This window comes from Embiotoca jacksoni, unplaced genomic scaffold (genome assembly GCF_022577435.1).
Source record: "Embiotoca jacksoni isolate LCO1_2020_lvr unplaced genomic scaffold, fEmbJac1.0.p SCAF_5, whole genome shotgun sequence".
NCBI lineage: Eukaryota > Metazoa > Chordata > Actinopteri > Embiotocidae > Embiotoca > Embiotoca jacksoni.
In genome coordinates, this window is record NW_027185403.1 from 22366763 (window position 1) to 22381762 (window position 15000).

Here is a 15000-nt window from a genome sequence, read left to right on the forward strand (position 1 = left end):
CAAGCCTATACGAGACTCAACAACACCTGCAGTTATCTGGAAACATCTGCACGTTTTCATTTTAGTGAACACAACTAATGTGCCGGTGTAGTCACTTCAAATTGTGTCACAGTCCATCTACAGGACTGTTTACAGATACTTTATGATACTGTGCATATGTTTCTATTTGATGTGCTTCTTGTTGGCCTTTAAATTAATATTAAACATAGTTTTAAAGCCCTTAAAATGTTTTTACTTTTAAAGACACATTCATGCATTAATAGCAGCTTTTCAAACTGTCAAGATTTTCATATCAAATTATGATCATGAAATCCTTGTGACCCACTACACACACACACACACACACACACACACACACACACACACACACACACTTTCTGATTACACTAAACAGAAAATGGCTTTTTATAAAATACAGGAACAGAAAACGTGATGTTAGAGCAGCGCTGTTGTTTACCTGCAGACAGACCGTTGCTGGGTGGGGAGGAGGCCGGTGGGGGAGGAGGTCGGACCCCTGTGCCAGCTCCGAGGGTTATCTCGTCGGACACACGCACCGCTGCAGCCCAGCCTGAGGAGGGGTCTGATAAACTAACAGAGAGCATTTTTTAATTCAACTGCAAGACTCATGGGCCAGAAACCGAAGCTGGCGTGTGGACAGGACGGAAAACAGGAAGGTCAAAAAAGACAGAATCATATTGTACAGCATTGTGCAGGGAATTATACAAGAAATAACTGAACCCACATCATCATCATCATGGATATACAGAAATCTCTTTCTCTGTGTTTTATAATAACACCTCCATGTGGTCTAATGTGTGCATCAAGGGTTAACTTCAGCAGTTTCAGTTCCTGGAACAGTGAACCTGCTGATTCATCAAAGGGCCTCCGAGGAGTCTTCATGTTGCTCTGGCTCCCTCTAGTGGTCGTATGTTCACATGCAGCCACCAACTTAAACAAAAAACATCCTCTTAAACGGTTAATTATTCATCCAGTAATTATCTATACCCTCACATTTCACAGCTTCACATTTCTCCCTGTAAGTTTATTGTGCCCCTGTAAGTTTTCCAGATCTAAATGTGTGAGCGACCTCCCAGTACTCTCTCACACGGTGCATTTCCAAACTTTTTTATACAGCAGAAAGAAGTGTTATTAAAAATGTAGTTCAGTTTCACTTTCAAAAGCAGGTTGAAAAAGCAACTTCAGTCCATCATGAAAAAAAATACACAATTCAACAACTTTTATTCCTTTTAGATTCAGTTCCACGGACAAAAGCAGATTTCTGTATAAACAGCTGTAGCTCTCTGCACCGTGTTCAAGGATACAGATACAGGTGATGACAGGCGTGATGTAAAACATAAAGATCTTAATTATCAAACAGCAGGTTGGCCGGATGATCACTTCTAAAAGGAAATAAATAATAACAGATATCCTGGAAGGAGGCTCATGTTATGGTGTAGCTCCGCCCACTTCAGAGAGTTTTCCTGTCACCACGTTCACATAAAGTTTATATTGACACACAAGGAGACATTTATTGAGTGCAAAAGTCAACTTTGTTTACGACGAGCCATTTCCCTGATTTCTCCTGAAGCGTTGGCCTCGTTACAAACGCAAAACCCTAAACAGATAAAAGTCTGATCCACTTTGTGTTTGTGCATTTATTAAACTCATCGTTTATCCTGTAAATATACGGAATATTTGTATTTACTGATGTTAAAAGAACTCTGCAGACATTCGAGTGTGTAATCACTGATTCCCTCAAAGATAAAACAATACAATCATAAAACAATAAACAGTCTGATCTGTTCTTTTATCCTCACAGTCCCATTAAAATGAACGTTATCCTCATTTCAATCCACCGAGCAGCAAATTAAAACTTTCAAAAATCAGGCAAACATTGTCAAAGAAAAAATACACGGACATGAAACCTTTAAAAATATCTATTTGGGGAAGTAAAAGTCTTTGGTCAACATGGAGACGATGCAGGGGATCTGCTTCTTGCTGCTAAACCCAGGCAGGCAGGAGGAAGACTCAAACTGCAGCGCCACCTTGTGGTTGACGCGGGTCATGATCTGCATCAGCTCCAGTTCTCCTTTGTAGCGCTGCAAGACGTCACACAAAGACTGGATGAACCAGGAGCCGTTGCCGGTGTTCCTCCAGGAGTAGTAGCCTGCAGGACGGCCGACAGTTAGAGCTCCTCGCGAAGACGCCCAAAACACAGAGTGAGTGAGCGCTGGTTACCTGGAGCGGTGGAGAAGGCGTACAGGAAGTCGGCCTCCACGGGGATCTTCTCTGAGATCTGCTCCTCCACGCTGTCGGTCTCGACTCCGTCGTCCAGGGCCGAACCGCGGCAGGCCTGAGACCAGCGGCACGATGTGAGGCGGCGTCGACACGCTACAACCAGCTGAACGTTCGACTCTAATGTAGATTTGATTTGAAATGTGCAGGAACGTGGACACGTGGAACCAAACCTGTATGAAGAAGAGCTTCGGTTTCCCCACCAGACTCCGACAGCGGTTCCCTTTGAAGCACTGGATCAGAGTTTCAAACCTCTCGTGGCCGTCGGTGCCGTAAATCAAGCCCTCGTCTCCGTGGCTGAGCAGCACGCACACGAACGACGCCCTGCTGCCGTGGTCCTCCTTGGACACTGAGGAACCACAAGAAAGGACACGCGGCCATTTTTAACTTTTAACCTTCAGCCACGCAACTAATAATTTAGCATCACCATGAGACATGTCTCTGCTCTGTGATTGTCGTCTCCACCAACAGTTCTTCTCTTCTATCTCTATGCTGTCCTTTTCTCTCTCTGCTCTCCTCTCACCCCAACCGGTCGAGGCAGATGCTCCGCCCACCTCTGATCCTGGTTCTGTTAACAGATGCTCCGCCCCCCTCTGATCCTGGTTCTGTTAACAGATGCTCCGCCCACCTCTGATCCTGGTTCTGTTAACAGATGCTCCGCCCCCCTCTGATCCTGGTTCTGTTAACAGATGCTCCGCCCACCTCTGATCCTGGTTCTGTTAACAGATGCTCCGCCCACCTCTGATCCTGGTTCTGTTAACAGATGCTCCGCCCACCTCTGATCCTGGTTCTGTTAACAGATGCTCCGCCCACCTCTGATCCTGGTTCTGTTAACAGATGCTCCGCCCCCCTCTGATCCTGGTTCTGTTAACAGATGCTCCGCCCACCTCTGATCCTGGTTCTGTTAACAGATGCTCCGCCCACCTCTGATCCTGGTTCTGTTAACAGATGCTCCGCCCCCCTCTGATCCTGGTTCTGTTAACAGATGCTCCGCCCACCTCTGATCCTGGTTCTGTTAACAGATGCTCCACCCACCTCTGATCCTGGTTCTGTCGGAGGTTTCTTCCTGTTAAAGAGAGTTTTTCTTCCCTCTGTTGGAGGTTTTTCTACCTTAAAGAGGAGTTTTTCCCTCCTCGCTTATGTGGGAATTGTTGAATTGTTGAATTATTGAATTGTTGGGTTTCTCTGTATAATATTGTAACGTCTTGCTGTAAGGACTTTAATGTGTGAAGTGCCATGAAATAACCTATGTTGTGATTTGGCGCTTTATAAATAAAATTGAATTGAATTGAATTGATTACATCCCAGCCCCTCCCTCCACTCTGCTTCCACCAATCAGCTTGTTGCTCCTCACTGAACTAAACACTCTACAAAATCACGACTGTTTGTTGTCCCGGCTCCTAAATGGTAGAATGAGCTCCCCAACGACATCAGGACAGCAGAAACTCTGAACATCTTCCACCACAGACTAAAAACACACCTCCTCCTCCTCCTCCTCCTCCTTCACCTTGAACAGTAGAACTTTAGTATCTTAAAATAGAACTTACTGATAGAACTTTGTAGTTTGGCTTTCTGGAAGAAATTATATTTTCTTGATTCCTGTTGTTCTGGTTTTGAACCCTCATGGTTGAAATTAAATTATTGTAAGTCGCTTTGGATAAAAGAGTCAGATAAATGAAATGTAATGTTAGTTTTAGTGTTTGGAAATGAAAGCGCGACGCCCCTCATCTTACCTTCCCTTCGTTTGTGGCCCCAGAACTCATGAAAAACATGAAAGGCCGTCTCCACAGCCACATGGTGGTTTGACCCTTCTGAGCCACCGTAGAAACATGGCATGTTGCACGGAGCCGCTCATTATGTAGAAACAGTCGGGTGATTTTACACTAATTAAACTATAATTATGAATAGTATATTCTATTTCTGCTGATAGATCCCATTAAATGCGACACACTGGCCCTTTAAGTAACATTTAAACAGTCATGTTTTCAGTGTGTTGGTGAGGTGCACATCACAGCTCTCATATAAAAAAAAAATATGGCAAAATAATCATTTTGGGTAAAGAGGCAACACTTGGTTAAAAAAATAAAAGTTACAATAATTTGTAAGTAAATTAGAATATTTTTCTTTCTAGTAAAAATACCTGGTTTAAGACTTTCTGTTCACTTTGTATTATATTTATCTTTGGTTTATTTTCTTGATCTGAACGCGATGATGTAACTGGACGTGTATCGTTAAATATTCAACAGATGTTAGTGACCACAGAAGTCTTTAAGAAGTGTTACAATGAAATGTTACCGTGGCGACGAACAGCCACTCAGAAGACAGACGGACTGATGATGTGTCGTGTAACTCGGTGAATGAAACACTACGTCACCGTTTGACATCAGCTGCTTCATCTCCTCCACCGTCAGGTCGTTGGACACCCGGATCTCATAACCCAGAGAGGAGAAGGTCTTCACCACACAACCCACGTCCACATCGGTCCCGTTACGAACACTCATCCCTGGACACACACACACACACACACACACACACACACACACACACACACACACACACACACACATAGTTGCGTATGTGTCAGTAAACTTCATTCAGCAGGAAAACCCCAGAGTCTCCTGATAAGGTTCTGGTTCTGGTTCTGGCTCATTCATGTGTCCTGGTGACGGTTAGCAGCCTGAACAGTACCAGAACCACCAGAACCACCAGAACCATCGAACTGGAGCAGCTAAATGGAATTCAGCCATGATTCAGTTCATTATTTCCTCCTCTAAATGATTATCTGCTGGATCACAGTGAAATATTGTGTTGAAATTTACACACAATTTGTTGAAGTGCCCGTGAAATGCAGCAGACAGAGTGTGTGTGTGTGTGTGTGTGTGTGTGTGTGTGTGTGTGTGTGTGTGTGTGTGTGTGTGTGTGTGTGTGTGTGTGTGTGTGTGTGTGTGTGTGTGTGTGTGTGTGTCTGTGTGTGTGTACCAGTGCTGCGATTAAAGTTCTTGTTGTTGATGATCAGACAGGTTCCAATGGAGGGGAAGTCCATCTTGTAGCGGTACGGGTCAGAACCAGCAGGTTCACTTCTGCTGCTGGGGACCGAGTCCACCTCCTCACTGGTCTTACTGGTGGTGCTGCTGCTGCTACACACACACACACACACACAGGTTTCACAGAGTGAAGAGGCCTTGGGGTTTCCCTCGGGTAGCTCGGTGCGTGTTCCTGACGCTCTGCATCGACCCTTCATGGTTCCACGTGGCCGTGCACGAGGTCGGGATATTAAACAGATCTACGTGTGCACGTTGTGGATTTATTAAGGGAATATTGAACGTGCAGTTTAATAAATCTGATTCTTTTTTGTGCACACTTGCATGTTTAGTGTTGATCGAGGAGGTCCTGATCTTTAGAACCGGGTCATCTGGAATAATATGTTTGACTGACGATCCATTCAGAAACTCTTTACATCTTAAATCTAAAAAAAGACGGTGATTTGAGAGATTACAATAAACGTAGAAACTTTAAAAGCTCCAACGCTGCTCTCTCTTCTGTCACATGATAATGTCTCTTTTCAGAGTTTCATCCTTCAACCTGAGCAGAGCTTGTGTCTGCACCATATTTTCATGAAGAATTCCGGTCTGGGTTCATTAACGTTCACAGAGACGATTACCTCTTTTGAAAAAAACGTTTGGCGTCCACCGTGTCGCCCTGCACGTCATCCTCACCACAAACCTGCGCCATGTTCCTGCAGACACCAACAGACCAGAGGCAGTGATGGAGAAAATAATATCTGAAATAGAAACAAAATCTATTTCACCTGTAAGTTAAAGAAAACCTGCTGCACTGAACTCCCACAAAACACGTTACTGTTGTTAGTGTTACAGAGTACATACATATGTATTCCTTTACATAGTTTATGTGAAAACACAACACACACTTTCATACACACACAGAAACACACACACACACACACACCTTCAACACACACAGAAACACACACACATTTGAAATAATAACTGGAGCCCAAACAACAGTGGACGCATCCTTCAAATGTGGTTTTCAGACACTTGTGACTAAGTGATGTAATGAAAGACGGAGATTTCAGTTTGTTAATTCACGTGGAATTTAAGGATTGTAAATATTTTTTTGATTCAGCCCAAGCATCTGTTCTTTATTATATTCTGTAAAATAAAAGCTGTCATATGAGCCAACAATATACTCCAATACCTAAATATCTGTAATAGACCAATATGTGCTCTTATCATAACCTCTGTTAGTGTCACTGTTAATGTCGGTATATTTTGCACCTGTATTTGTCCAATTCATCAGATTTGATCAAAAACACTTTTAATGTCATTTAAAATGAACCTTTTATCTCACGAGCCGAAGCGACTTCAGAGCTTCACGTTACTCAGCATGAACACCTTTGATAAGAGGGAGATATACAGTCCAACAAACCACTCTGATCCTGATGCAGTTCATCAGGTGATCAGTTTCAGTTCAGATAATGGACGAAACAAAAAGTCACATTTGTTAAATAACAGCCAGCTGCTGTCTGCATGTTTCCCCTCCAGGTTTTATGACATGAATCTTGGTTTCAAAACCAAACTAGATTAGATTTACTGAAACGTTTTAAGGTATTTCCCCCGAACCACAGGCGGTAGACCCAGATAAGAATAAAAAGGTTTGACAGCTCTGCGGGTCATTTAGACTGTTTCCTGTAAAATAATTGGGCCATCTGGAGACACGTGTTTTCTTAATCTGGGTCGGCTGATCTCAAACAGGATTTCATTATATAGCAGCTTTAAAAGGAGTCCAACTTCCAACAACCAGAACCACAAGAACCACCAGAACCACAGTGGTCCATCTTTAAAGTTCACGTCACTATTTGTTTGATTTCCTGTAGTTTGCATGCTTAATACACATTTATTTTAATATATAGCATATCATAACTAATATGTCAACATAAAACGGACATTATGGGAACAAGCTGTGCTGTTTGAACCGATTCAAAGCGAAACTCAAACAGAAAATGATTTCCAGCTCTTTTTAACAGTAAAGGTGAGTCAGAAAGTCTGAACGAAAATGATTTGAATATTCTTCTGAACCGAGATGAGTTCCCATTCATCTTAATTTAAATAAAAAGCCGCCTGAACATCCAGTTCACGTCGATAGTTTCCTGTGGGCGAGGCTCGTCGACAAACTTTCGTTTGCTCGATGATGAAGGTTGTCAACACCGAATAAATGTTAAACTTCTTCATACTTCCACCAGAAAACCAGATTAATGTGAGGTGTTGTCTTCAGTGTTTAACTTCAAACTGACCTAAATAAATATGAAGAACGGTTTCACCTGTCCAGTCAGCTGGAATAAACATGACTCACTCACAAGAGTAAATAACAACAATAAAAAACATGTTGAGTTTTTGTCAGCTATAAATAAACGTACCTTTTCGTGAGAGGGTCGTAAGAACAGGTATCTGCAGCTTCCTCGCCTTAATAGTACAAGGAAATGTAACTTCGTCCAAAGTACAAGACTGGAACTTTCAGCCAATCAGAGACGCTGCTTCCTTTGTGGGCGGGACAAACGTCAAACAGTCAGGAACACCTTGAAGACAAATGTCCACCGGACATGTCAGCACACGTTGGGAAATACAGATGCAAATTCAGCATGTCAAATAATTACTGTCTATCAAGTGAAACATGACACGTAGTTGTAGTAATATTATAATAATAATAATAATAATAATAATAATAATAATAATAATAAATTTGATCTGTATCGCACCTTTCATACAAGAAACGCAGCTCAAAGTGCTTTACAGTGTTGGACTTGGGCTCCTGCTGGTACAAAGCCAATATGTGTCAGCCTCCAGTCCTGCCTGTTCTTTAATGAGGCAACAGGAGAAGATGTCAGGCTTCAAGATATTTATTTAACAGCAGCAGAATAACCAGTTTACAGAGCTCTGGGTCCAGACTATGTTTCCCTGACCGCAACAGAGTATGTGTCAGTTCACGAAGTCTGACCTCCGACTCTCCCTGACCCAGTCTTCTTATAGTCCAGACACCAAAAAGTCATGTGTGTTGATGTGTCCTTTGTTGATTGGTGGAGGTGGGCCGTCTTGCCTTGTGGGGACGTGTTTGTTCAGGTCAGTAACTTATTCCTGTTTTATGACTTGGAAGAAATAAGAAAGACAAAAGATCAAACTAGTGGTCATGCCATCAACCGTTACCGCCCGGTAACGGCCTGTGGCCTTGTTGTTATGCGCATCAGCATGCTGACCCCAACAGGATCGCTGACCTCAGCAGAAACAGCCTGTTGCATAGCCTGAGGATTAATAGTTGATTAATACGAGATTGCACATAAGAAATATAACATGGAATACATATATTGTATTGTTGTAAACATAGCCTAGCACAGAATCGCACAATTCCCCCTTTTGGTCTCCCACAGGAGACCAACAACCGTAGGAAAGAAAAAGAACACAAATCAATGCAAAAGAGACACAAGTGCATACAAACAAACCCTACACAACCTGCTCCTCATCATCCTCTGCTTCGTCCATCATGGCCGGCTCCCCGCCCAAGAGCAGGGACATTTGTTATGGGGGAGGGTCGCCCGTCTTCTCCCGCTTCTGATGGTGTGGCGGCCTTTCAAACCACCACAGGATCGGTACCACCACCAGTACAGAAATAAGCAAACACACACATGGCCGCTGCCAACTTGACTCCATTTTAGCAGCGTACTTATAATGATATCTTAGCTAAGCAAACTTTCCCGGTGTGTTACTCGATCTATCCTTTGTATTGTCAGCAAAAGTGTTTACTAACGAGCCTTTGTAACCTTCTTATTACAGCTCACATCACATTACCGCTACAGCACTTCACACATTGCATATATATCAAAACACACAATCACAGTTCTTTCGCACAAGTGATTCTTTTTTTTTTTTTTTACTGTTGATCCTGATGTTTCAGATCAACTGTCACCTGACCCAGCGTCCACTGGGGAGGTTCTGCTGCCGTGCACTGTGACCAGTGGTACCAGTTCTCTCCTTTGCCGTCCAGCCGGACCGCGTGCGTTGTCCTCTCCTTAACTCTGTACGGTCCGGTCCACCTTGGTTCCGACCACTTCCTCTTGATCACCTTTAGGAGGACCCGCTCCGCTGTATGTGGTGTTCCTGGTTCACTGCCCCCTTTGGTCTCCGTCACCTGTGTAGAGAAACCTGACACCAAAGCTGTTAGGTGATCATAGTATGGCTTATATTTCATCCAGGAACTTGTTTCAATCATCACCGGGTTTCCTGCGCCTGGACCCGGAAACTGCTGTCCAGTCCACAGCTCAAAAGGAGTGAACCCTGTGGTAGAATTCACAGAGCTGTGCACTGCCATCAATGCTACTGGTGGAGCCTCCACCCAGGACAGCTTGGTTTGCGCACATACTTTACTGATTTTACTTTTCAGTGTCTGATTCATTCTTTCTACCCTCCCCTGTGACTGAGGGTGGTAGACCGGGCCAAATGCGTGTTTTAGGCCCAAATGTTTTTCTCCTTCTTGTAAGTCTTTATTTTTGAAATGGGAGCTGTTATCTGAACGGATGCGACGAGGAAACCCATGCACGGGTATGTAGTGATTTATCAAGAATTTGATCACTGTTTTTGCATCCTCTTTTTTAGCAGGTATTGCCTCTGGCCAGCCAGTGTATGCATCCACAGCTACCAGGAGGTACCTGTGTCCTCCCACTCTGTCAATCATGTCGGTGTAATCAATGATAATGTCCTGCCCCAGGAGCTGTGGCAGGGGACACTGTCCTTGGTGAGGCTTAATGGTCGCCTTTACATTGTATACCATACACACACTACACTCTCTCACGTGGTTTTCTATCATAGCTGGTAGAAATGGATGCCACCAATGGGTCAGATGTCTCTGCATCTGTTTCAGTCCACAGTGAGTGAGACCATGTGCTTCCTGTAATGTCCTCTGTACCAGGCCTGGTGGCAGAACTAGTCTACCATCCAGGGCTCTCCACAATCCATCCTGTTCTGTGGCTCCTCTGTCCTGCCATACACTAGTATCCCATGGAGAGGCCTTTGTCTGCTCCTTTCTTATCATGTCTACATCACACTGTGGCAGCATGTCCTGTATTGTCCTGTCAGTTTGCAACATAACGTACTCAGCTCCATATCCTGCCGTTCTCTTGGCAGCCTGGTCAGCTTGATCATTGCCCATTGCAATCCAGGTGTCTGTTTTGTCGTGTCCTTTACACTTCATGATAGCCACAGCTTTTGGCTTCATTAGTGCCTCCACCAGTCTCTTCATGTCTGCTTCATGTCTGATGGGTGTCTTGTCTGCAGTCAGGAATCCTGCTCTGATCCATTGTCTCATCTCTATATGAACAGCACCCACTACATATGCTGAGTCTGTGTAGATGTTTACAACTTTCCCTTCTACCCATTCTGGTGCTTTAATCATGGCCTGTAGTTCTGCTATCTGAGCTGACTCTTTCCCAACTACTGGTTCTGCCACCACTTCCTCAAATCCTTCCTGTGTTCTCCTGACCACCGCTAGGGCTGCTTTCAGTCCGTCCGTTGGGTGTCTGTAACAACACCCATCTGTGAACAGGGTTTCATCAACATCAGGGAAAGGAGTGTTCTGCAAGCTCTCTCTCACCCTGACATCTTTCTGCACTCTTTCCTCACATACATGTGGCTCTCTTTCTCCCATGTTGTCTGCCATGTTTATGCCTTCATGTGTGTATGTGATGTGTGGTGATGTCAGCGTTTTGTCCAGCCTGGTCTGTCTTAGTGATGACATGGTGAACGCTGTAGAATTCACATATGCCACGACTGTGTGTGTGGTGAGTACTATTAGTTGATGTTGCATGACTATGTGTGCTGTTTTCTGCAAAATGTTCACCACTCCTGCTGCATGTCTTGTGCATGGTGGGTGTCTGTTCTCTGTAGCATCTAGTGTCACACTTACGTACATCAACACCTTCCTGTCACCCCCCTTTTTCTGAAACAGCACACCATTTGCTGTCTGGGCTGTTTCAGAAACATCCAGATAGAATGGATCTTTGTAGTCAGGGACAGCCAGATCAGAAGCAGTGCTAAGAGCGTTTTTGAGTAATATAAACGCCATTTCCGCCTGCGCAGTCCAGATTAAGGGTGCACTGAGATTCCTCATGCCCTGTTCGTTCACCATAGCCCTCAACGGGGCAGTCAAACAACCATACAAAGGGACAAAGTGTCTGCTGAATCCCGTCAGCCCCAAAAATGATAACATGTCCTTGACTGTGACGGGTTTGGGATGATGCAGGACAGTATCTCTATGTGATCCGGACACACCGGTCCCCCTTTGAGACACAACCCTGCCTAAAAATGTCACTGACTGGCGGCAGCATTGCAGCTTGGACCGAGAGACCTTAAATCTAATCTGGAAAAGCCGAAGTAGCAACATTTCAGTGGCCTTAAGACACAGGGCGGGGTTCGGGGCTGCTAAGAGGAGGTCATCTACATACTGGATCAGTACGACACCAGGTGGTAACGTCAGATTCATCAGCTGGTCTCTCAAGGCTTGATTAAACAACCCCGGCGAGAGAATGAAAAATCATCTCGTTCGGTCCCTGTGTCGGCTGATGTCTCAATTTGTGTGGTCTCGTGTGCAGCCAGCTGGCGGCCAATCAGGGCTCTCCAGTCACCCATAGCTAGTGTATGTCCCTGGGTGAGTTGGCAGAACTTTGTCATCCATGTGCCACCCCCTTCTGATGGGCTGGGCATTTTTTCCAGGATGCCATTCATGTCTGTGAACGAAAAGGGCTGATACACCAGCCCCTTTCCAGGGCCTTTGTCTAAGAGGGGCATCATCATGTGACGGGGTCTATCCTTGGAGCGGGTGTTGTATGAGTGTGAATGTGAATTTGGTTTTATGGTAGGCTTATGTTCTGGGTGAGGGGAGGAGAGAAGCAAGCGCCCATTAAGTTGGGCTGCAAACTCTACCGGGCCGTTTTCGTCTGATTGTGTCTCGCTGTGGTGTGATTCACTCCCTGTCTCTGATTCCTCACCCTCTCTATCCCCTCCCCGCTCATGTTCTGGTCTCCGCCTACTTTCAGTGCCTCCCTGTTCCCTCAGCGAGTGATGGTCACGCTCTCGACGTGCTCTGACCTCCCAGGGTTCCTGGGTTGGGTCTGCAGGCGTGGAGGTATACATTCTGTTCTTTCCTGTCTCAGTCGTGGGCTGTTCTGCCATCCATGGTGCTTTCAGGCCCTGTTCTACCTCTTCCACCATCGATGTCAGTCGGGTCAATTTACTCTGAATCTCGCCCTCCATTCTGAGATGTTCTTGTGCTAGTAGTTCATACTCCTCTCTAACCCTGTCTGCTCCTGGCCTTGGGCCCTCGTCTGGCACCGGAACGGCCTCCACAGTTCCACCTTTTATGGCGAACAGTGGTGCCTGTATCCGTGGGCCTAAGACATAAGGAGGGGGTGCAGTTGACTGAGACAGGTCAGGATACAATTTCGGTGCTGAAGTCATGGGGGGTAGGTCGGTTTTGTCCGTCGTGGTAGTCATAATCTGCGGTATGTCATCTGATCTTTTCTTCACCTGCTTTTTCCGTTTACTCTCCCACACTTGCTGTGTGGCTCCGCCTGCTAATGCCATATTATGCAATCTTCTTCTCCTATCCTGCATCTCTTCCTTTTCCTTTTTCCACTTCCTTTTTTCTGTCCACCTCTTAGGACCACCTTCTTCACATTTCTTTATGTCTTGTCTGGTCTTATTTTCTGCTCTACTCAGCCATGGCCACACCACCATCATGTCCTGGTCCGCAGAGAATCCTTCTGTTTCCTTCAGTTCTTCCCATAACTTATCATATTCTCTCATCTCTCTTTTTCTGACTCCCTTGTCACATCCACTACTCAACTGCATCCTAATGAGAACCCACTGTTCTCCTACATTCACTTCTGGGCCACAGCCCCCATACTCCAAACACTCTTGATCAAATTCACCTTCCATCTCCTTTTTTAATTTGTTTTTTCCTGTTTATTCAACACTACCACACAGTGATAATTCAACACACACGTGGAGATTGAGTGTGAATGACTCCTTTAGGTCAATTTGTGGATCTAGTGAGACAAGCTTCTAGGCTGAATAACTTCAGTCCGGTCTCACTCTAGGGGTCGCCCCAGATACCACAAATCTTTTAATTCACGCTCACTTCTCCACCAACACCACCCTTTGTCCCCACAGAACAAGAACTTGCCGAGACTGGATGTCTCTATAAAACTTGCTTAGTCCTTGGAAGCCACCCACATTTCCCCGTATTTAAATGCTTTCAACAATCTTCAATTTCACTTCAACATCAGACTGCAGTGGTCAGTTCTTCATAAGAAAAATTAATGACCTCACACACATTATATCGCCGGGCCTCTTTAAGTTTACGCCTTATACAATGATCTTTTGTTCCGTACCACACAGAGTCAGGTTCGTACACCCAATTTTTGTTGGAGATTTTACTCTCCCTTAGTTTCCAATTAACCCGCCAGATACCACATCCGCGGCACACCGGATACCGTATCCAAGCGCAGACACGGGGACTTTTCCCTGTCTTCCTTTTTTACTGTTTATTCTGTTGTTTATTCTAGGACACTTGGTTTATACTTTGACAACAACACAATTTGATAATGTCCAATTGCAGAATTTTGTTATAACAGGTGTCTGCTTACCTTTTTCAGTTGGCGCCCGCTGTTGTCATTGTAGACCAGATGTCCGCTGTGATCCTATTTTCCGTCTCTGCCTTCACTTCTCCGTCCTCATCACGTCGGGGTCACCAAATTGTTGGACTTGGGCTCCTGCTCGTACAAAGCCAACATGTGTCAGCCCCCAGTTCTTCGTGTTCTTTAATGAGGCAACAGGAGAAGATGTCAGGCTTCAAGATATTTATTTAACAGCAGCAGAATAACCAGTTTACAGAGCTCTGGGTCCAGACGATGTTTCCCTGACCGCAACAGAGTATGTGTCAGTTCACGAAGTCTGACCTCTGACTCTTCCTGACCCAGTCTTCTTATAGTACAGGAACTAAAAAGTCATGTGTGTTGATGTGTCCTTTGTTGATTGGTGGAGGTGGGCCGTCTTGCCTTGTGGGGACGTGTTTGTTCAGGTCAGTAACTTATTCCTGTTTTATGACTTGGAAGAGATAAGAAAGACAAAAGATCAAACTAGTGGTCATGCCATCAACCGTTACCGCCCGGTAACGGCCTGTGGCCTTGTTATTATGCGCGTCAGCATGCTGACCCCAACAGGATCGCTGACCTCAGCAGAAACAGCCTGTTGCATAGCCTGAGGATTAATAGTTGATTAATACGAGATTGCACATAAGAAATATAATATGGAATACATATATTGTATTGTTGTAAACATAGCCTAGCACAGAATCGCACAACAGCAAGAGAATTACATGGTGTTTCACATATAAAGGAACATTTAAAAATATAGAAAAGAAGTACAGACGAACCAGTACAGACTGAAGGTTTATTGACAGGTAAACAGGAAGACCAAACAATTAAATCCGTCTTTGTTGTTTTATTGAAAAAGAAAAATACTGACATCATCCTCTCAGCTCAGCTCAGAAAACACAGCACACATGCTCCTGTTATTTATATTAACTGTACATTATATTCTCTATTCGTCCACATTTTACATTTATGATCTGAGCAGACAT

General features: G+C 44.6%; 3 protein-coding genes across 6 annotated transcripts in view; all 3 read right to left on the reverse strand.

Annotated features, from left to right (window-relative positions):
• irf2b (interferon regulatory factor 2b) overlaps positions 1 to 520 on the reverse strand; it is a 16381-nt gene extending 15861 nt beyond the window's left edge. The window contains exon 1 of the mRNA XM_069170726.1: positions 458 to 520. The gene's annotated coding sequence lies outside the window, so the exon portion shown is untranslated. The remainder of the gene's footprint in view (positions 1 to 457) is intronic.
• Positions 521 to 1222: 702 nt separating this feature from the next.
• LOC138211108 (caspase-3-like) lies at positions 1223 to 7808 on the reverse strand. 4 transcript variants are annotated; one of them, XM_069170732.1, is made up of 7 exons: positions 7733 to 7808; positions 5957 to 6076; positions 5275 to 5426; positions 4670 to 4798; positions 2469 to 2644; positions 2239 to 2353; positions 1223 to 2167 (listed from the first exon to the last, which is right to left on the reverse strand). In XM_069170732.1, the coding sequence occupies exons 2-7, from the start codon at positions 6025 to 6027 to the stop codon at positions 1938 to 1940; spliced, it is 873 nt and encodes a 290-aa protein (XP_069026833.1). In that variant the 5' UTR covers positions 6028 to 6076; positions 7733 to 7808; the 3' UTR covers positions 1223 to 1937. The 4 variants fall into 4 exon arrangements, with proteins under 4 accessions (XP_069026833.1, XP_069026832.1, XP_069026830.1 ...); XM_069170731.1 differs by having other exon boundaries at positions 5275 to 5429; XM_069170729.1 differs by having other exon boundaries at positions 5275 to 5432.
• Positions 7809 to 14796: 6988 nt separating this feature from the next.
• cenpu (centromere protein U) overlaps positions 14797 to 15000 on the reverse strand; it is a 6672-nt gene continuing 6468 nt past the window's right edge. The window contains exon 12 of the mRNA XM_069171826.1: positions 14797 to 15000. This exon is cut by the window's right edge and continues 865 nt beyond it. The gene's annotated coding sequence lies outside the window, so the exon portion shown is untranslated.

What these genes read in the sequence shown, in the direction of transcription:
- LOC138211108 (XM_069170729.1), bottom strand. Translation starts at nt 6,027, where the DNA reads ATGGCGCAGGTTTGTGGTGAGGATGACGTGCAGGGCGACACGGTGGAC. An exon ending in GAACTTTAATCGCAGCACTG is followed by an intron (nt 4,799 to 5,274) that starts GTACACACACAC and finishes GTGTGTGTCCAG; the next exon opens with GGATGAGTGTTCGTAACGGG. An exon ending in CGAAGCTCTTCTTCATACAG is followed by an intron (nt 2,354 to 2,468) that starts GTTTGGTTCCAC and finishes CGCTGGTCTCAG; the next exon opens with GCCTGCCGCGGTTCGGCCCT.